The 22,352-nt window shown below is 37.6% G+C and overlaps 1 protein-coding gene across 2 annotated transcripts; it reads left to right on the top strand.

Annotated features, from left to right (window-relative positions):
• Positions 1-12,898: 12,898 nt before the first annotated feature.
• LOC132639698 (importin subunit beta-1-like) lies at positions 12,899-20,942 on the top strand. Of its 2 annotated transcripts, XM_060356133.1 has the most exons (4): positions 12,905-13,044; positions 16,951-17,018; positions 17,655-20,072; positions 20,163-20,942. In XM_060356133.1, exons 3-4 carry the CDS (start codon positions 17,662-17,664, stop codon positions 20,359-20,361), a joined length of 2,610 nt encoding a protein of 869 aa, XP_060212116.1. In that variant the 5' UTR covers positions 12,905-13,044; positions 16,951-17,018; positions 17,655-17,661; the 3' UTR covers positions 20,362-20,942. The 2 variants fall into 2 exon arrangements, with proteins under 2 accessions (XP_060212119.1, XP_060212116.1); XM_060356136.1 differs by lacking the exon at positions 16,951-17,018 and having other exon boundaries at positions 12,899-13,044.
• The last annotated feature ends 1,410 nt before the right edge of the window (positions 20,943-22,352 follow it).

The following is a 22,352-nucleotide window of genomic DNA, read 5'->3' as shown; positions in this document are numbered from 1 at the left end:
GATAAGAAGTCAGGTGAAATAGCCGCCGCGAGCTAGTTGGATGAATGCGGAGCTCCAATGTCGCATACCAGTTGGGGAAGCATTGTACAGGGAGAGCCTTAAAAGCAAATGCTTGAGTCAGAATTTTGTAATGCCTTTGCTAAAGAAGGGATGCAGAGTTAACAATAGAAAAAAATTGAAATGGAAATGGATTATTTGAAAGCATGCGAGTACTTGACAGTGTCAACATACGGTGAAAAAGAATAAATGTGTAAGATTACCTAGAAGAGGAAGCTTATAGATGATATGAGAATTTCTGGCATAGAATATTTAAGATGTAAAAGGAATTAAGGCCGCGCTACAGGTAAACGGAGTAAGATGGACCAGAGTAAAGGATCATATAAAATATCTATGAAATTCTCCAGTTAAGATATTCAGTTCCCTACTAGCGCCTGAGGATCAACGCATTCAGAGAGACTTGGAGAATATAGGTTATCCGGGTAAAGTCCTCCATAGTTGTACCAAGTAATGGAATTCGAACTACAGAACAGTTATCGTATGAGAAGTTTCTACTGCCCTCAAAATAACTTCGAGGTGGTGAATTAAGAATTAGAAGTGTTAGTTTGATGAAGGTATTATGAGAGGATGCAAAAGTAAAAGAGATGGCCTAGGAAGTAGAGGAAGATGCGATGTCCAGGTAACCACATTGTCCCACTCCTAGAGAAGGTTCAGATAGAGCCACTGTTGTCCCAGGTATGCAATTCTTTATTTTGATAATTTCTTGGTCGTGTGTGGCCAATATCATTATTGTTGTTGTAGCCCTGTGAGGCGATATATTTTGGGTTGCTGTGATAGGATGGTAATGTCATATTACAGGGGAAACTCTGGCAAAATTTCTGTAGGATCCTCGAGAGTTTAACATTCGAGGACGAATGTTCTTAAGGGGGGAGAAATGTTACACCTTGAAATTTTTTGCGTCAATTACGTCGTAAGCGAACTAATGTAAGTCCAGAGAGGCTATGATACCCCTATCAGGTTAAATAAAGACTTTTGACAGTTATTAAGCATGTACCCTAAAGGTTCCGAGGCTAAGATAATCGAAGAAAGTACTTTTCGTGAAAGTTTGTTGACTGGGCAGGGATACGGCCCAACATACGGATCGTCTGTCATGCCTGAGAGGCGTAAAATAATATCAGAGAGTTGTGCAGAATTTTGGCCAACATACGGTCAGACATACGGATCGTAAGTATGACATACGAACTGTATGTCCACCGTAAGTTTGTGTTGGTGGAAAAGTTCCAAGTCACATATATATTTGGCCCAATTTGTTTTTTCCCATTGTTTTTCACCAACAGACCCTAAATACTCCCAAAAAACCCTCTCCACACCTATATAACCTTCTCTACACTAGACCAACATAAATCCAAGGTATATCAAAGATCAAACAATAATAACCAAAGGAAATCAAGTATATGGGTGCCCATTAGGGTTGTTAAAAGCCAAGAATCTCTTTGGAATTGAAGTTGGGTTTTCTCCAAGTGAAGTATCTTCGTCCAAAGATTGTTCCTACATAATCTAAGGTGAGTTTTATGATCATTACATGTTATTAAGAATATTGAATCGTTGAAAGGCTTGGATTGAGGAAGAAAGTGGAATATGGATTTCAAATGTGGAAACAATGGTATGTTTGAATAGTAGTTGATATGAATCATGATTTTTGACATGTTATGAGTATAATCTTGTTATGAATGGTCTTAAGAATATTGGAGAAGCATTATATTAGGATGAATGTGGTGTTGTATTATATCTATGGTTATGAATGAATTTGAGAAGGAATTTTGGGAATTGAATAATGACTAACTTAACGGAAGTTCATTGATTATGATATTGTGGGTATGTTGTTGATGTTTGGGAGTTGTTATATTATATGGAGAAAATTATAGAAACAAAGGAGATGCTGCCCAATTTTCATTAGCTTTAGCTTAAGCTTAAACATGTTTCTGATTATCTAATCTTAGTACAAATTCTCTTGAAGGTAGAATCGTGAACATTGGAGGAAAAGCGTTTAATTGATAAAGTTGGATAGACACAAAGGTATGTGAGGCTAGTCCCTTCTTTTCTAAGACATGATTCCTATAATATGACCTCCTTTATCTTTTCATGACTTTCTTATATTTCGGTAACTATGAGTCTATGATTATGAAGAGCTTTTCATGAAACAAAGATAAGAGATGTGTTATGAATACGAAGATGATGATGATGAGTCTAAGTCTAGAGATTCTAAAGCTTATGATAAGACAGTCTTACGAAGCCAATGATCCTTATATGATTCCTTGATGTTATTCATTGTTCCTAGACTCACCTTATAACGCTAGTTCCTTCAAGGTGAGACAAGATAATCATGACGACTCCATAATGGTATTGGGGGTTCTCGACCTTTTGTCATCCCGATAAAGTTGTAGCTTTTAATTGATTCCTAATGCATGCTTTATGATAAGTGCAAAATGATGAGATTACACCGTGCCCATTCGACCGGACATGACACCGCTAAGGCGGGCGGCTTATGATTACACCGTGCTCATTTGGCCGGACATGACACCGCTAAGGTGGGCTGCTTATGATTACACCGTGCCTATTTGGCCAGACATGACACCGCTAAGGCGGGCTGCTTATGATTACACCGTGCCTATTTGGCCAGATATGACACCGCTAAGACGGGCTGCTTATGATTACACCACACCTAGAGGGCCAGACATGACACCACTAGTGGGTGGCGTGCGATAGTTACCCGGACGCGGGTTAACGATGATGGTACATTTGATATGCATGACATGTGTTTTCGTTAAAAAGTTAAGCAGGTATCTTATTCGCCTTAAGAGGCAATTGACGTACAGTTTATATCCTTGTTTCATGTTTCGTTATCTCTTTATTACATTAGTATTACTCATGCCTTACATACTCAGTACATTGCTCGTACTGACGTCCTTTCTTTTTGGACGCTGTGTTCATGCCCACAGGTAGACAGGGAGACGGACCCGATTCCTAAGAGCCTGTTCAGCATATATATATACAGGAGCACTCCACTACTCCGGAGTTGCAGATTTTGGGTATATCTTTTTGTGTACATGTATTGGGCACGGCGGGGTCCTGTCCCGTCCTTATGTCTTAATATTCCTGTAAAGGCTAGTAGATACTTATGTGTGGGTAGTAGATGGCTCAAGATTACTACAGTGTATATTTGTATATCATTTTTGACAGCCTCGTGGGCTTAGGTGCATAAAAGTGGGCGTATTTTGGAAATGATAATGATTGTATTATGACAAGTCTAGTGCTGAGAGTAATGTATATTTAGGAAGAGTTTGACGACGAGTATGATGGGTGGTGCCCGGTAGGGTAGCTCCGGGCACCCGTTACGGCCCCTAGTTGGGTCGTGACACTATCCATCCCACATGCTTCCACTATATGTATAACATAATGACAACATATTGAGTAGACTTGAAAACCTAATATAAATCGTGCAAAAATGCCGACACAAGTTCTTAAGAACAAAGTCACCTACAAGTTGAAGAACCTGATCCAGATACAAGTTTTAGTCTAAGTTCTTTATACTGTTGTGAGTGTTTGTTCATTTGTGCTTAAATTGTAAACTTATTGTTGTGAGTCTTTGTTCGTTTGTGCTTAAATTGTAAACCTACTCTTCTCTTTAAAGGAAGCTATTTGTAGGTAGATCAAAAGTCTCAAAGGGTGCTTGTTGGAAGTGTGTTTCCTCAAGCTGTTGAGTGGTTCATTAGGCTAGGATTAGTCTAAGTGTATTAGCGTCTTTAACTAGAGTTAGATAAGTGGAGCTGCTTCTAATCGGAGCATTGCAAGTGTGGAGGGACTACAGAAGTTAGTTCCTAGGTTGAAAAAGCGTTATTGTAAGGGTGAGGGATTATGGGAATTAGTTCCTAGCTTACGATAGAGTTGTAATTTGAAGTTGCTCATATAGTGGAGTTGAAATCCTACTGGGTAGGTTGTGATTTTTAATGTCTTGAGCAAGGAGATTTCCATGTAAAAATCTTGTGTTGATTCTCGTACTGCACTGCATAAGGGAAATGGTACACAACCAGGTCCCTCCATATACTGTTTGGTGGATGTACAGCTTGTAACAATTGGTATCAGAGTGGGTTCTCTCTAAAAGGTTAACACCTAGAAAGGATCTTCATCATGGCCAGTTCACTAAACCAAATGAAGGGAGAATGCATCACAAGTCCTCTAAGATTCAGTGCAGAAGACTATAACTGGTGGAAGGCTAGAATGGAAGACTTCATCACTACTGAGGATCCAGAACTGTGGGACATCATTTGTGATGGTTCTTGTGCTTTTGCTCACCAAAGCCATTGTTATACCCCGTATATTTATACGTCGGATTATTCGCAAGCAAACCGACTCAAGGTAAAGGCGGAATTATTTTCGGACAAGAAATAGAAACCTTTAATTTTCGAGTTTAATTATTACATAAATTGTTTATAAATTTTATTTAGTGTAAAAATATTATTATTGGAGATTAGGAATTAATTAATTGCGATTAGATTATTAAGTGGGAATTAGTAGTTAATTAAATTAATTAAGATTAATTAATGAAGTGGGCCCCACCCGATTTAAAAAAAAAAAAAAGAGAAAAACACATGCCACATAGGAGGGCACGTGTAGGGTCTAGAGAATACATATATAAGTCACCAAGGGTGACTTAATGAATCATTTTTCCATACATTATTGAACAAAGAAAGAAAAAAAAATATAAGCATAACCATGGCAGCCATGGTTCTGCCGGCCATGGTTTTCAAAAAAAAATTCTTTCTTCTTGTTGATGGATTGAGTGTCAAATTGAATTACAAGCTCAAGGAAGTAAGTAGCAACGTTGGGTATTAAATTGCGGAAGAAGAAATAGTGAAATTGGAGCAGTTGAGCGTACAAATTTCTCCGAGGAAATTGTGGTAAGATTTTACTATTTTATGGTGTAATTATGTTAATGGTGTTGTAATGGAAGGATTAAAATTGGATTGGATGAAATTGGAATTAAGAAAATGCATGAAATCGATGTTATAGGAAATTGTGGGTTGAAATGGATTAAGAGTAGTTGTTGGGTTGTTAGAATTGTTACGAGTTGAATTGTAAAAATTTCGTATGTATATCTCTGTTGTTGGTATTTCTATGTTAACAGGAGGGTAATTGGAAATTCGGGTTAGGCGAACATATAGGGGAAATGCTGCTCGATTTTCATTAAGTCTGTAGCTAATAGAAAACCTTAAACAAGAATGTATAAGCTAAGGGATAAGTTCTATAAAGAAATGGGCTACGGATTTACGAACTAGAAAATATAGTTACTGGCGATAACGTTACTCTTATATTAAATAGGCTAAAAGAGCGACAAGGCGAACGGGTTTGCGAATAGTCGCTAACAGGTATGTAAGGCTAACCCTTCTTTCTTTTGGCATGTCTTAGATGTAAGTGATGAATGATATGAATTTTGGGGTAACTCTATTCATAGGTTCCGAATGTGATTCATGATTCTTGTGCTATTCATTCTATATGTACTCCATATGATTCCATTCTTAGACGAATAAGGTCTAAATGTTCCTTGTGATGGTTTATTGATATTGTACTCCTATTCTGTTCCGAAGGGAACACCCATAAGGTGCTAGTTGAGCTGTGTATATGGTTTTACTAATGATTTCGAGGAAATTAGTTTTATACTAAAGGAAACATAAAGTTAGACTTTCAAAACCACTCCGAAAGGGGTGCGAGATTTTACTATTTAGATTTTCAAAACCACTCCGAAGGGGGTGCGAGGTTTTACCATTTCATTTCATTTACGACTTATGTTTACATTCCATAGCATCATCTCTTTGTATTAATATTTGTGGATTAAGTTTGTGTTGACATGATTGTGATATTAAGCCGGAAGCGGCTGCCCGAAGGGGCCATCATTATTAAGCCGGAAGCGGCTGCCCGAAGGGGCCATCATTATTAAGCCGGAAGCGGCTGCCCGAAGGGGCCATCATTATTATGCCAGAAGCGGCCGTCCGAAGGGACTATTGTGATACTAGCCGGAAGCGGCTGTCCGAAGGGACCATTTACTTAACATGTCGGAAGCGGCATGTGTGTTAGATTGCGTTATTTACTTAAATAATGTGAGTTAGATTGCATTATTTACTTAAGGAATGTTTGTTAGATTGCATTATTTACTTAAAGAATGTTTGTTGGATTGCATTATTTACTTAAAAATTGTTTTGAGACTTCGTGTATACATTTATGATTCTTCCAGCGAAGGCTGCAGGTATTGAGTTAGATTGTGATTTCTTCTCTCCTAAAGCAAGTTATGATTATGATTTGTTACCACCTTACATACTCATTACATTGTCCGTACTGACGTCCTTTTGCCCGGGGACGCTGCGTTCATGCTCGCAGCCCCAGATTATTTTGGCAGGTTAAGTAGATAGCTAGGATGCTCTGACGTCTGCTGGGATTGGCAAGTTCCACCTCATTCTGGAGCTGTGCTGAGTCATGTATAGATATGTATGATTATGGGTATGTCAGGGCCCTGTCCTGACTCACAATGTCCAGTTTACTTCTTAGAGACTTCTGCAAACAGTGCCCTGTGGTATGTTTGTCGAGATATCGACAAAGTGATATCAGTTGAGTCATTTATGGATTTTAAAAGAGTATGTATTTTAGATGATTTAGATTGGTCTAAAGTACTTATTGATTAAAAGTTTTCATAATCGTTATAGAGATAATGATTTCTATTTGGAAATATTTTATGTTCTTAAAAGTTTTTGAAAAGGCAGGTTTTAATAGAGCGAATGTCTAAGGGTTCGCTCGACTCTGATGAGAGTCGGGTGCCCGTCATGCCCTACCATTTCTAGGGTGTGACAGCCATACTCTGCGACAAGACCAGAGAGTTAAGGTTGATGAGGAAGGCACTAACTTAGAGAGAAGGGCAGCTTAGAAATTGATAAGTAAGGCCCTAACTGCATGGAGAGATTCAATGAGGTAATCCGAAGATGAAGTTGACTCAAGTAATACACCCAAGGGTGGAGTTAATCATGAAGCCTCAATGAGTAACTTGAATCTGTGTCTCCTAAAAAATTTGAGACCTATGATGAAGCCATATGAAAATGAGGCAGATCCGCTGAAAGATCAGGCAGAACTGGAAGGTCACTCTTACAAAAGGTTGATCTCAGTGGTAAAATGATTGATAAGCGAGTTTCATGGACTCACTAAAGAAAAGAAGGAGTTAACTGAGAAGCTTGATAGTGCCGAACAAGAGAGTTATGATATGGTCGTCAGCATCATAGATTTACGAGAACAAGTGGAAGAAGTTACCAAGGAAAATCATCTATTAAACAGCCAGATCAGAGAGCTGATGAATACGATTTGTGGAAGAAAAGAGATCAGGTGGGGCATAAAGGTAGTCAAGAATATAAACCCCAAAAGATTAACAGTCTCAATCATCCTCAAAATAAAGATACTGCCAAACAAAGGTCAAGAGAGGAGGAACCTGGTCCGCACCAGAAAAAGGAAGACGTATATGGTTTACAAGGAGGAAGCTCAAGCTTTACTGGTCATCATCCTAAGGGACCCAATCTGATACGGGTTCCCAGACGAAGCTAGTAGTTCAGTTTAGAGACCTGAGTGAGAAAAGGACAATCCAAAAAGTAGCATATGAAGTGATGTTGCTCAAAATCCTTTTGAAAAACTTGAAGAATGTCATCTCACTCAAGAAACTCTAAGGGGAGTGTGTGCTTTTGAAAAAACACCCTCTCGTTATATTAATTCTGCTTGTTGCTGAAGAAAATGCTACAAGGTGCAGAAAACTCAAGGTGAAGTTATTTTTTCATGGTTGCTTAGTGAAGCAAGCACAAAGAGACATGGTCCCCGTGACTCAGGTTAGTAGTCTTTCTAATGCTCATATGTGTTAAATTGCTAAAAATGCCATGTCATTAAACTCCTCTCGCCCTCTTTTCAAAACTTGAGACCAAACGTTACATCTTCTCCTGAACCGAACTGGTTTGCAAGAAAACCTTGGTGATCCCTTCGCTTCTCACAAAATCTTACCCTTATCAATCATGTCTATCAAACGAATCCGCCTCTCAAGATGTCCCAGACATGAACAGTTCTTCCTCACTCTTTAAGAACGCATTCCCTTGAAACCAGAGTCACCAAAATCCTCCATACCATCTCCAGCTTTGAAAGACCAAAATTTTTCCTATGCGCGCTTAGATTTCCTCACGTCTGGTCCTTCTACAACTTAAAATGACCAAACTCGTGAAAAATCAGTGTGCCGACCCTTAAATCTTGTTCCATCTGAAAAACTGATTCCGACGAGAGCGGTTAAACACTCTCTGCTTCCAAATTTCTCCAAACAACTAAGATAATCAATGCAAAGGATCATGATGGAGCAGAGGTATCTGGCAAAATAAGGGATTCTGAATGTGTAACTACTAAGGTCCAAAGCTTTGATGCTGAAAAATCGAGTTGTGAGGGCATGGGTGACCCAAAAAATGCCGGTAGTACTGAGGAAAATGAAGTTGCAGCGGGATTTTCAGGTAACCCCTTCTCCTTCAGTTGGGCTAAAGACGCAGAGGACTCTGTCTTAAAATGTGGATGGTAACTTGGCTGAAAAATGAGTAGGACTGTCAAATATCTTAGAGAGTGAAATGGAAACAGTGGTTGGATATATGTTGATGCCCTGTAGGTTGCGAGGGATGATAAAAAGGCTAAGGGGGAAGGAAGTAAAATAGGAAATGTGCCCGAGGAACCTGGTCTCAAAACTCCAGGAGTGTAAGAATCATTCATTCATCGGACCACTCCTACCTCAATTGAAATTCCAGACCCATCTAGGGTGACAAAAGATAGCATCCCTATGGCTATGCTCTTAAAAGAACTTTCCTCTGAGAAGGCAAGTGAGTATAACAACTCTGCTCTTGAAATATATTATGATGAGGATGTACAGAGTGAAAAAACAGTCAAGGGAAAAACATAGGTTGACCTCCTAAAAGGTACAGAAAGCAAAACAAGCGAGTAATTATGTTCCTTCAATAAGAAGAGAAAAAGCTTCTGGAGATTGTCGAAGTTCAGAAGTGGGAACAAGGAAGCAAATAATCATTCTAGGGATCTTGTAAGACTGCGAATGCATACCCAAAAAGGAAGGTATGGGGAGCAGCTATGTCATCTCTGACTTAATCAAAACACTGCAGTTGAAATCAGCAGGCTTGAAGTTGAAAATGATAGTCTGAAAGATGAATTGGTTGGACAGACACACGAACCTGGTCCTAGCAGTGAGCTTGTCCGTGCAAATGCTGAGCTCCAAGCTGAAAATACTCGCTTAAAGGAGAAGACGATGACCTTCGTGATAAGTTTATCAAGATCAACGAGCTGCTGGTGAACATTTAAACAACATTCTAAAAAACCCCTGCTCGTGCTCCCTAACTCTTCTTCCTGTTATGTCTTCCATATTTCAGTCTCTTGAGCTCTAAAATCTCTATCTCTGACATGATGTCTTAGCTTTTTAATTATCATGTTTGTATTGTATAGACTACTGCCTTGGATAATTACTTCATCCTGCTTTGGCTGTCGTTATGCCATACGACATCTCTACTATCCTTTTTTATAATGTTAAAAGGGGGAAGACACACTGAATTAAAAGGGAAGGAACAAGCTGCATGATGTTGAATTAAGGGGAAAAAGAAATGCGTAACTAATGGGGAAGGCAATGCTGAATTAAGGGGGCAGACATGGTGCTTCGAAGGGGGAACAAGTGGAAATCTGGTTCTCAGGGGGAACATTGTCTGTGTGTTTGTCATCATCAAAAAGGGGAAAATTATTGATAGTTCCAAGTGCATTCGTGTTTTGATGACTGTCAAATTGTTTCAGAACCAGATAGAGACCTCACGCAGAAGCTGGTATTATGTTGCTAACATGTTGAAAGTGCCTTAACAATGATGGTCTGCTTCGCAGGGGGGAACAAATGGGAAGCTGGTTCTCAGAGAAAACATCAATCTATGATTTTTTCATCATCAAAAAGGGGGAAATTGATAGTTCCAAGTGCATTCATGTTTTGATGATCGTCAAACTGTTTCAGAACCAGATAGAGACCTGGTCTGTAATCTTCTCTCTGTGCACTTTGCACTGTCGGCAGAGACAGTTGTAAAGCCGATCCACTTGTTGCAAACACAAGTACAGCTGTGAGTTGGCTCATGCTTTAGGTCAAAGTGAATAAGTGGTCTCTATCCATCCCACATGCTCCCACTATATATACAACATGATGACAACATATTGAGTAGACTTGAAAACCTAATCTAAATCGTACAAAGCTACCGACACAAGTTCTCAAGATCTCTCAAGAACAAAGTCACTACAAGTTGAAGAACCTGATCTAGACACAACATTTAGAGCCTGTTTGGATGGGCTTATGCCTATAAGCTGTTTGTAGCTTATAAGCTAAAAAAAATAAGTTGGGGTAATCTAACTTATTCTTTTTGGCTTATAAGCTGTTTTCAGCTTATAAGCTGCTTTAGATAAGCTAAGTCAAATGGGCCCAATTATTTTTTTTGAGCTTATTTTAAGCACAAAATGACTTTAAGCTGGCCAGTCAAACACTCAAAAAAGCTGAAAACAGCTTATAAGTAACTTATAAGCAACTTATAAGCCAATCCAAACGGGCTCTTAGTCTAAGTTCTTTATATTGTTGTTAGTCTTTGTTCGTTTGTGCTTAAATTGTAAACCTACTCTTCTCTTTAAAGGAAGCTGTTTGTAGGTAGATCAAAAGTCTCAAAGGGTGCTTGTTGGAAGTGTGTTTTCTCAAGTTGTTGAGTGGTACATTAGGCTAGGTATAGTCTAAGTGTATTAGTGTCCTTAGCTAGAGTTAGCTAAGTGGAGCTTCTTGCAATCGGAGTATTGTAAGTGTGGAAGGACTACAAGGGTTAGTTCGTAGGTTGCAAAAACGTTATTGTAAGTGTGAGAGATTATGGGAGTTAGTTCCTAGCTTACGATAGAGCTGTAACATGAAGTTGCTCGTGTAATGGAGTTGAAATCCTAATGGGGTAAGTCGTGATTTCTAATCCCTTGAGCAAGGAGTTTTCCAGATAAAAATCTTGTGTTAATTCTCAGACTACACTACATAAAGGAACTGGTACACAATCAGGTCCCTCTATATACTGTTTGGTGGACGTACAACCTGTAACACACCTTTTGTCCAGAAGTTGCCTCATATGTGGCCAGGGTTCTTATCGCCATTTTGATACTTCTTTTGTGCCCACTCAAGAAAAGTACCATGTCATTTGCAAAGGCCAAGTGATTGACTTGTGATCCAAACCTATTCATGTAGAAACCCGTGTACCTCCTCATTTCCAGTAGGTCATTGAGCATGACTGAAAATAGTTCTGCACTTAGGACAAATAAGGATGGAGATATTGATCTCCTTGTCTCAGTCCATTCTCTACCCTAAAGAAGCCACGTCTTTGGTAATTAACAACCAGTAAATACCAATTATTAGATATATGCCTGAAGATTAGGTCCGCCCATGTGTCGGAGAGCCCATCTTCCTCATTAGGCTACATAATATGGCCAAGCCACCTTATCATATGCTTTTGCCATGTCCAACTTCTTTACTATATTGCTCCTTTTGTGTGGTTTGTGAATATCTTTGATGATTTCTTATGCTAGTACTCTAATAGTATGTTCTCTGAGATAAGTCGTCCTTTGATGAACCTTGACCGATATGATTTTAGGCAGCACCCTAGATAGCCCAGCATTTAAGATTTTTGAGAAAATCTTACTGGATACATTACATAAGCTAATGGGTCTAAGATCAGTCAAGCCATTTATTCAAACATCTTTATTTTATTTCATTAATTATTGTTTAATTTAAACATTTTAAATTTTAAAAATAAGATGATTATTGCAAAATGCCTTTTCAGAGGGTTGTGTGTGTTTTAAAAGACACACTTAGCTGACTCCTAAAGATATTATAAAATGAAATGAACACAACACCAGATTCTATTATCGTCTCTCTTATTGCTACCCTAGAGGCAACATACTTGTGAGTGTGGGGGTGGGGCGGGGGAGTGGGGGAATAAATTCCTTAAGGATAATGACTAACTATTAAAGCTGCAAATTTCTTGTTTCCAAAATTTGTAATTTCCCTAATAGTTTTTGTAACCAAAAAGTCATTCAACTTTGCCTAAGTATAATATAAAATTTGTCTTTAACTTTCTCCTAATGATACTCTTGATACTTATACTTTTTTTATTTCAAAAAATATTTTAATGACTTTTCTGATACGTTGCCAAAATTGATTGATTTGTTTATTAGTATTAAAAATAATTTAGTAATTTTAGTGCAATAAAACAAAATTTTAGTGACCATTTATGAAATCAATTCTTTTTTTATTGTTTCATCCAAAATCGTGTTCAAAATAGTTTATCCGTTTTAATTTATTTATATTATTCTATTTCTTTTTTAAAAAATATATTTTTTGTTTGTTTGTTTGTTGTGAGTGTAGGGGTTAAGCTGTCAAATACGGTATTAGAGGAGTACTTGGTTATTCTTTCTTTTTCCAATATTTTTTTCTTTTTTCTATCTTTTCTTTTGAATTTTTATTGATTTGGGATTTTAGAATGGTTAATACTTAATAGGAGTAGTTGTTTTTTACTTCAAGTCGAACAATTGTTTTTAATAAGGTTGACCAAAGTAAATCCACAGTACAATCACCAGTAACCTGACAAAAAAATTAAAACTAGATATTACTCCACCAATCACATCGTTCACTCCCGCGCGTGTATGTAACAACAGCCAATCAGATTTCCAATCTTCCCTGGTCCCGGCACGTAGCAGATTACTACCCAATTAAAATAAATGTAGAAAAAAAAAAAGAAGTAAAAAAAAATTATAGCACAGATAGACATAATAATAATTCAAGTTAACATTCGCGTGATCTTTCTCTCTCTTCACTCTCACTCGGACTCTCTCTCTCTCTCTAGGGTTTCAGTTGGGCGCCGTTATTCAATCCACAATTTTCAGGTAATCATTCGTATTAGAAAGTTTGATTAGTTGTCTGTACAACTGATTTTAGTGCTTTTATGTTTAAGCTTTATTCATTGTATATGAAGCTTCAGTTAATGTTCAATACTTGAACTTTGATTGATTAGTTTTGTGGTTCCGATCGTTTGATTTACTTATTCGCAGTTATCCTTGTTGTTGACTGTGTTTTGAGGACTGAGTTTTGGCTAGGCAACTTATATTTGGAGTGAGATCTAGTATGAACAATTATATGCTCAGTTATTTTTAATTTGATTAGTTTTCTGTATAACTGATTTTAGTGCTTTTATGTTTTTACTGATTATTCTGTCTTGTATGTCAAGCTTCAATTACTGTTCAATAATTGAACTTTGAGTGATTTGTTTGTTGTTTAGATTGTTTGATTCACTTATTTGCAGTTATCCTTTTTTTTTGTTTTTTGAGGAGTGAGTTTTGGTTACGAAATTTATATTTCTTACTTTTTTGAGTTTGTACTGAGATCCAGTATGAACAATGATATGCTCATTTGTTTTTAATTTGATTAGTTTTGTATACAACTGAATTAGTGCTTTATGTTTAAGCTTAGTTGATTGTTCTTTTTTTGTATATCGAGCTTCAATTGATGTTCAGCACTTGAACTTTGATTTTTTGATTCACTTATTTGCAGTTATCCTTGTTAATTGACTGTGTTTTGAGGACTGAGTTTTGTTTAGGAAGCTTTTATTTCTTCTTCTTTTTAAGTTTGGAACGAGATCTATTGTGAACAATAATATGCTCAGTTCATTTTTAATTTGATTAGTTTTCTGTACAACTGATTTAGTGCATTATGTTTAAGCTTTATTGATTATTCTGTTTCGTATATCAAGCGTCAATTAATGCTCAATACTTGAACTTTGAGTGATTCGTTTGTGGTTCCGATCTTTTGATTTAACTTATTTGCATTTATCCTTGTTATTGACTGTTTTTCGAGGACTGAGTTTTGGTTAGGAAACTTATATTTCTTCCCTTTCGGAACGAGATCTAGGATGAACAATGATATGCGCAGTTATTTTTATTGAAATTGGAAGTTCTCCAAGTTAGTGGTATTGATATAGTGATGCACTTTACATGAACTATGTTTTGTTGTGGATCCGTTTAATCCTAGGTTGATGCATTAATTTCAGTAATTGTGGCTTCGTAATCTGCTATTGTGCAACTTAATGTGAGGGGTTTGCGTGAAATCATTACTTCTGCTGTTTGATTTAGCTCTCCGGAGTGCTTTTAAAGACGCAAAAAACTTGTTTTCCTGAATAGTTTGTCATGGATTTTGTTAATTGCACGAAGCTGAGTATTTTTTGTGCTGTTGTGGTTGTTGCCTTTGATTACTCAAAGTAATAAAGTGATGAATAGAGTATCGTCCCATGAGGACTTGTAATTAACTGTGTGCTAAACTAAACTAATTCTACTTTATCGAGTCAAACAAAAGTTTCGATTGATAGATTTGATCCTTCAAGAGACCAATAGTAAAATTGGAATATATTTTTTTCCAAGTTTATCTATTGTAAAACTAAACACCTATTAACCCCGCAAGGGTGGCTCAGTTGGTTGAGCATGGGGCTTTCATAATGGAGGTCTCAGGTTCAAAACCCCCTGCCTACGACAGCAGGGGATTTGCCTTCTGAGTCGAGCTCGTCGCACGACGCTTGCCTAGTGCGGGTTACCTCTCCTGTGTGGTTTGCGAGCTATTGCACAGGAGCTGGGTTTACCCTGTGCGCACCCGAAGGGTAGCGGCTACGGGTTCCCATGTCATAAAAAAAAAAAAAAAACTAAACACATATTATACTTTGTATATCTCATTTAATCCAATGAACCTAACATCTATCAAAAATGTATATCCACTAAATAATCCCGTTATTATTTAATTCCGTATTATAATCTGGTATAAATTTTTGAGCACCAAAATCCAAATGATCCCTAAGTGGGTTCTCTTGGTTGTTCAAACACTATTTTTGCATTTATTTTCATTTAGCTGTTATATGTGCACAACAATAGAACTTTGCTTTCGTTACAATTTCTTTGCAGAAGGTGCTGCTGAGCACATATGATTTAAGGCCCTTCATATTTTTAACTTGAAAAAAAGAAAAAAATGTTTCTTTGAATTTTTACCAATTTCAACCTATATTTATGAGATACACATGAAGAGTTTTGTAACAGCTGGTATGCACCTATTGTATTGCTATTTGACATTGTCTGCATTTTCCTGATTGGCATCGTTTTTGAATTGATGCAGTATTTCTTATTTGAGTTGTAAAAGGAGGTTAATGCTACTTCAACTTTTATGCGTCTCTTTTCTCTTGCTTATAAGGACCTCATCTTTTTTTACATTGTGCTTTATTTTTATGCTGTTGTGTTGTTCACATATAGTTATGCAAGGGTTATAATATTAGGATTACAATAATTAGTTGGTGCACATGCATTCTTGTTCGACATTTGGTTCATGATCTGAATGTTGTATTTGGATTTTAACTGGAAAAGAAATGGTTACCAATTATGCCATTGTCATGTACTTCATTCCTTTTGTCATTTTGAAGAACTATGGTTGGGTTAAAATGCCATTTAACTAATGTCGTCATAGCAAACAGTTTGGTCACTTTTTTTTGTACAAATCAAATAAATTTGTGCCCTTGATAAATGTAAAAAAAAAAAAAACAATATTACAAAGATTGAAAAAACTTATTAGAAATCCTTACTATATAAACAACTTATCCAAAAAAAAAAACATATTATTACTTTAAACCCAAGCAAGTTGAGATTGACTATATGAGTCCTATTATTCATGTTGCTCCATTCAAGATCATCTCAGTCCATATTACATAAAATTAAGAAAAATAAAAAGAAAAGTAGTATCTCTCTCTCTCTCTCTCTCTCTCTCTCTCTATATATATATATATATATATATATATATATATATATATATATATATCTTGACATAAAGACTCCTAGAAAATATTGGGCCTAAATTCGACGTACTAACATGACTACAAATTAATCCTGCTAATTGGTTTTGCCTACATAGATGTTTTCGTCTGTTATGCCCTATTAATCACTAGGTCTGCAAGGGTTCCAAGAGATTGTAGGTCTTTTGAGACAACTTTCTTTGATGTGATTTTAGGTCTATCTCGTCTCTTTGCTAACACCTCCACTCACCATAGTTTGTCCTGTGTGCTACTTGTGTCTTTTGTCGGATGTGATCATTTTTAACTAAATAATGCTAAATATATTGTTTTTTATTAAGAATTTTTGTATGTTTGATTTTACTTAAAGTAAGGGGACTTTCTTCTGTTAATAATCTGTTTCTTAATAAACAACATTGTGAAATATTGATTACCAAAACAAAAAGGGAAGAGAAGGCTCTTTTTTTTTTTTTGATTAGCGCCGGGTGTCCGAGGCTCTTTTCTCTACATCACTATGGAAAGATTACCAAAACAAAAAGGGAAGAGAAGGCTCTTTTCTCTACATCACTATGGAAAGATTTATTTAAGCATAGAAAGCATGAAAGTTTCTCGCAAATCCTAGACTAATGAAACCGAAATGGTAATTCATTTAAGATGGATGAGCATATAGGCTATTGTCAGTATTACTTGAATTAGTTTTCTAACATATTACAGCAGAGGGTAGTGGCTTTCTGTTGTATGTTCCTGTAAAGAATGTGAAGTCTGTCAGTTCTATAACAATTGGCACATCCCTTAACCAATACTTGTAACTTTCTCTAGATGAGTTAATTGGCTAGACTGCGGTGTTCCTAAAAATGAAATGCCTTTATCTAGCAATATAAAAGCCCAAAGCATCAGCAGATTCCTCGAGGGCTTGAGGATAAGGACAACTAAATTAGAATCCATGGTTTTGATGTCTTTTTGGGTGTTTATGCAGGTATAAAAGTATACAGAGATTACCGTAAAATTTAAACGATCTTCACAGCTAGTGAGGTTCTAACCAAGGTGCGTCTATTGCTTGTTGAAAGCTATTTCCAAACCATATAAGTTATACGGTCTTATCTATTTCGGACATGAAAATGACAATCAAACATGGAATTGGATCTTTATACCATGCTTATTTGTTGTAATAACCGTAGAGTTCGGGTCAGTTTTTGCACACCTCGAGTAATTCCACGGATACCAACTACCGCTTTAAAGCTTGAAGTGAAGGCTTTACCTTTCCTTTAATCAAATCAATGCTAGAGAATACATCGGAAGCTAATTAGCGTGAAGGCACAGCTGCCTCCCACCAACACATGTGTTGAGTAACTCTATCCACCAAGGCTTGAACCAAGGGAAAAAATCACCTTGTGTTTTGATTCCTCCGGGATTTTGGTTCTCAACCACCTTCATTGACCACTGGGCTACACCCTTGGGTGCCATGCTTACTTTTTAACACCTTAAACCAACCAATCCCTGAATATTAGCATTACTTCAAGTTTATTCTTATGATAATCCTGTGATATCTTACATACCTTGGGTGCCTTGCTTACCTTTTAGCACCTTAAACCAAGCAATCCCTTAATATTAGGATTACTTCAAGTTCATTCTTATGATAATCCTGTGATACCTTACATACGGGATCTCATGTGTTGGCAGGAACCATATGGCGATGGAAGTCACTCAGGTCCTTCTAAATGCACAATCAGTTGATTCAACAGTGCGAAAACATGCAGAAGAAACATTGAAACAGTTTCAGGAGCAAAATCTTCCTGGTTTCCTGTTGTCTCTGTCAGGAGAGCTGGCTAGTGAGGAGAAGCCAGTTGATAGTCGTAAGTTGGCAGGTCTAATATTAAAAAATGCTTTGGATGCCAAAGAACAACACAGGAAATATGAACTTGTCCAAAGATGGCTATCACTTGATGTAGCTGTGAAGACCCAGATTAAAACATGCTTGTTGCAGACCCTCTCATCTCTGGCACCTGATGCTCGTTCAACTGCTTCACAAGTCATTGCCAAGGTTGCTGGCATTGAGCTGCCACAGAAGCAGTGGCCTGAGTTGATCGGGTCACTCTTGTCAAATCAACAGCTCCCTGCCCACCTCAAGCAAGCTACTTTAGAGACACTGGGGTATTTATGTGAAGAAGTTTCTCCTGATGTCGTGGAGCAGGATCAAGTAAATAAAATCCTTACAGCTGTAGTTCAGGGTATGAATGCTGAAGAAGGTAATGATGTGAAGCTTGCTGCTACCCGAGCATTATACAATGCGCTTAGTTTCGCTCAGGCAAATTTCAACAATGATATGGAGCGTGACTTTATCATGAGAGTTGTCTGCCAGGCCACTCTGTGCCCTGAAGTCAAAATTCGGCAGGCTGCTTTTGAATGTTTGGTCTCGATTTCATCAACATACTATGAGAAATTAGCTCCTTATATTCAAGACATCTTTAGCATAACAGCAAAGGCTGTTAGAGAGGATGAAGAGCCTGTTGCTCTTCAAGCCATTGAGTTTTGGAGCTCAATCTGTGATGAGGAGATTGATATTTTAGAAGATTATGGGGGTGATTTTACTGCAGATTCTGATGTTCCTTGCTATAATTTCATCAAGCAGGCTCTCCCTGCACTTGTCCCTATGCTATTGGAGACACTTCTTAAGCAAGAAGAAGATCAGGATCAGGATGAAGTTGCTTGGAATCTTGCAATGGCCGGTGGCACTTGCCTTGGTTTGGTTGCAAGGACTGTAGGAGATGACATTGTCCCTCTTGTTATGCCATTCATTGAAGAGAATATTACAAAGCCTGATTGGAGGCAAAGAGAGGGTGCCACTTATGCCTTTGGCTCCATTTTGGAAGGTCCTTCACCTGATAAGCTAACACCCATTGTTAATGGTGCTCTAAATTTCATGCTTACTGCATTGACAAAGGATGCCAATAGCCATGTGAAGGACACTACAGCATGGACCCTTGGAAGAATATTTGAATTTCTTCATGGTTCAACAGTGGAGGTACCCATTATTACTCCAGCAAACTGCCAACAGATCATTACAGTTCTACTTCAGAGCATGAAGGATGCTCCAAATGTTGCTGAAAAATCCTGTGGCGCTCTCTATTTTCTTGCCCAAGGGTATGGGGATGTGGCTGCATCATCTCCCTTGACCCCCTTTTTCCAGGAAATTGTGCAATCCCTTCTCACAGTGACCCACAGAGAAGATGCTGGTGAGTCACGACTTAGGACTGCTGCATATGAGGCACTGAATGAAGTTGTGAGGTGTTCAACTGATGAAACAGTTCCCATGGTTTTGCAACTAGTTCCTGTCATTATGATGGAGCTCCACCAGACTCTTGAGGCTCAGAAGCTTTCATCTGATGAAAGAGAGAAGCAGAGCGAGTTGCAAGGTCTTCTGTGTGGATGCTTACAGGTTATTATTCAGAAGTTAGGGGCCTCAGAGGCAACAAAGTATGCTTTTTTGCAGTATGCTGATCAGATCATGAGCCTTTTCCTCAGAGTTTTTGCATGTAGAAATGCTACTGTGCATGAGGAAGCCATGCTTGCCATTGGAGCACTTGCCTATGCAGTTGGTCCTGACTTTGCCAAGTACATGCCTGAATTTTACAAGTACCTAGAAATGGGTCTTCAGAATTTTGAGGAGTACCAAGTCTGTGCTGTCACAGTAGGTGTTGTGGGTGATTTATGCAGAGCGTTGGAGGATAAGATCATACCTTATTGTGATGGTATAATGACACAGCTTCTTAAGGACCTATCAAGTAACCAGCTACACCGTTCTGTAAAGCCACCGATATTTTCATGCTTTGGTGACATAGCCTTGGCGATAGGAGAGAATTTTGAGAAGTACTTGATGTATGCCATGCCTATGCTCCAGAGTGCTGCAGAGCTGTCAGCACACACATCTGGTTCTGATGACGAGATGTTAGATTACACAAATCTTCTGAGAAATGGAATCTTGGAGGCTTATTCCGGCATATTTCAGGGCTTCAAGAACTCACCTAAGACTCAGCTGCTGATACCCTATGCACCTCATATCCTTCAATTCCTGGATAGTATTTATATGGAGAAAGACATGTAAGTATTTCTTGATTGCTCTTTTGCTTTATTTATCAAGGCCATCGATGTTCTGATTTCCTGGATTTACCCCCTTCTCTCAAATTACAGGGATGATGTGGTAATGAAGACCGCTATTGGAGTTCTGGGAGATTTAGCAGATACTCTGGGCAGTAATGCTGGCTCTTTGATTCAACAATCAGTATCAAGCAAAGACTTTTTGATTGAATGCTTGTCGTCGGATGACCATTTGATTAAGGAATCTGCTGAATGGGCCCAGATGGCTATTAGCCGTGCCATTTCAGTTTAAAGTTGTGGTACTTGGTACATACTTTTTTTTTTCATGTCCCTGCATGCATGTAGTTGTCGAGTCGGGATCCAAGATTGCATTCATGTGTCAAGTCATTGCCATTTTCTGACAACTGAAGAAATTTGCATTCAAGTTGTCAGACATGTGCCAGCACCACGGGAGGGGTTATATTGTTTTGCCATGGAGGAGGTGGGTCATGGTGATTGCTCCAGAGTTGAAGGGCTTCCACTTAGGACTGGACGCGATGTTACTGATGCTGTATATTGGGGTTGGAAGGGAATTTTCTTGTAACTAGCTGAAGAAAACAAGGCTCCTTGTTTCTCTCTTTGCTTGTGGATCTGACCTGGTTCTCTAACAAGAATTGCCGAGGTCCTGATGTTCCTATCTTCTTCGAGGGTTTTTCATGGTCAGCATGTACAAGTCCCAAGTTTTGGTAGTCTTGATACTTAGCCTTAGCTTCTTTTGATTTTTCTCACAAATATATATATTTTTTTGGTCGGTCAGTCCGTGTCTGTCGTCATCAGCTGGATATGTTTTATTGTTGAATTGCATAGCATCTCATTCATTTCTTTTGCATGATTTATTGTGGGTTTTGTTCATTATTTAGGGGCATTCATCAAATTTCCTTCATATTTTACATCTTTCGCAGAATTTTGCATTTTTGGAAAGCCAGTATTGGAAATACCGTTCAACCATGATTGCATGTATTCTTTCCTGTTTCCGTTGTTACAGTAAAGTTATTTTTTGACCTTTTAAAAGAACTGCTCTTTTGTTCGTAAACTACTATGTGTTTGAAGAACATGATGTTCAAGTGTCACCAATTTTGATGACATTGTAAGGAGTTGGGAGTCCCTATGTTCTTTTGTTATTGGTGCTACCTTTGGGTTCAGCGTGTGTCGTAAGTGTGTCATAACATCGTGTAAGTAACCAATCAAAGACCAGGTTGTCATGGCAGTCTTTTAATTTTATTTATGGTAAAACATTAGAAGAAAATATTTTAGGTCATCTTTATTTATTATTTCTATAGCAGGAAAAAGGCACAATAAGTGAAATTTGTTCGACCAAATCCAAGTTTAGGACGGAAATCCTAAAGACAATAAACTAAGCTGCTATTGAAAAAGGTATTGGCATGAGAAGCTTGGACAATGGTATGTGAAGCTCATGTATAATACTAGAGAGTAAACACAATTTATAGTTACATACGCAGAAGAATCGAACCTCCGAGGATAGCAGATTAACCTCTTCATGGACAAGGAGCGTGTTACACAAATGGCGATTAAATAATAGTCGAATGCTAACAAATATTTTTTAAGTTACATGAATATTCTTGTGAAATGGAAAAAGAATATATCAAATAAATAAATCCCGGCAGAAACTTTGAAATTTTGAATGTAATCTTATAAGAAACTATAAAAATAAATTGAACGAATCATGTCTCACCAGTTTTTTTACTCGGCCATTTTCTTCTATCTTTGTTGGGGTAGTATTTTGAACCTAAAGAAGCTAGCAAAGTAACTGAGGGATGATTAGTGCTAGAGTACGAGTAACAACTTAAATATCTTTAGGATAAAATCTCAAAACAGTTTTGATAAGTAGGTCATAAGCAAGTATAACCGACACTTGTGCTTGTGAGTTGAGTTAGCTATCTTGTGAATAGATTGGGTGTTGCAGGTTTCTATGCGTTATTATTCATATAAAAAGAATCTTATGATAAAAACTTTCAGTATACAGTTGAAAATGATGGTAAAAGAAGTTATCAGCTTTTCATGTAATGATAGTGTCATATAAACGAGACAAAGAATGTATCAATCTTCCCATTCGTCGTTAAGATGACTAGGAAAATAGGTATTTAGAAATCTAATTTTATTCATCGTCCCAAAGTTTTCACCGTCATTACAAAACTGTAGTAGGTTTTTCCAACAACAGCTGAATATTTTAACCTGTCGTAAGTCTTGAAGAATGATTAGACATACTCAATTATGACCAAGTCT

The sequence above is a fragment of the Lycium barbarum genome, chromosome 1 (assembly GCF_019175385.1).
Source record: "Lycium barbarum isolate Lr01 chromosome 1, ASM1917538v2, whole genome shotgun sequence".
Lineage (NCBI taxonomy): Eukaryota > Viridiplantae > Streptophyta > Magnoliopsida > Solanales > Solanaceae > Lycium > Lycium barbarum.
Note: the sequence above shows the minus strand (reverse complement) of the source record. Positions and strands in the feature narration are given on the sequence as shown.

Bases quoted from the DNA above. Each gene is read 5' to 3' on its own strand.
- LOC132639698 (XM_060356136.1), top strand. From the start codon at position 17,662: ATGGCGATGGAAGTCACTCAGGTCCTTCTAAATGCACAATCAGTTGAT. The intron at 20,073-20,162 runs GTAAGTATTTCT...CTCAAATTACAG, and splicing joins ATTTATATGGAGAAAGACAT to GGATGATGTGGTAATGAAGA.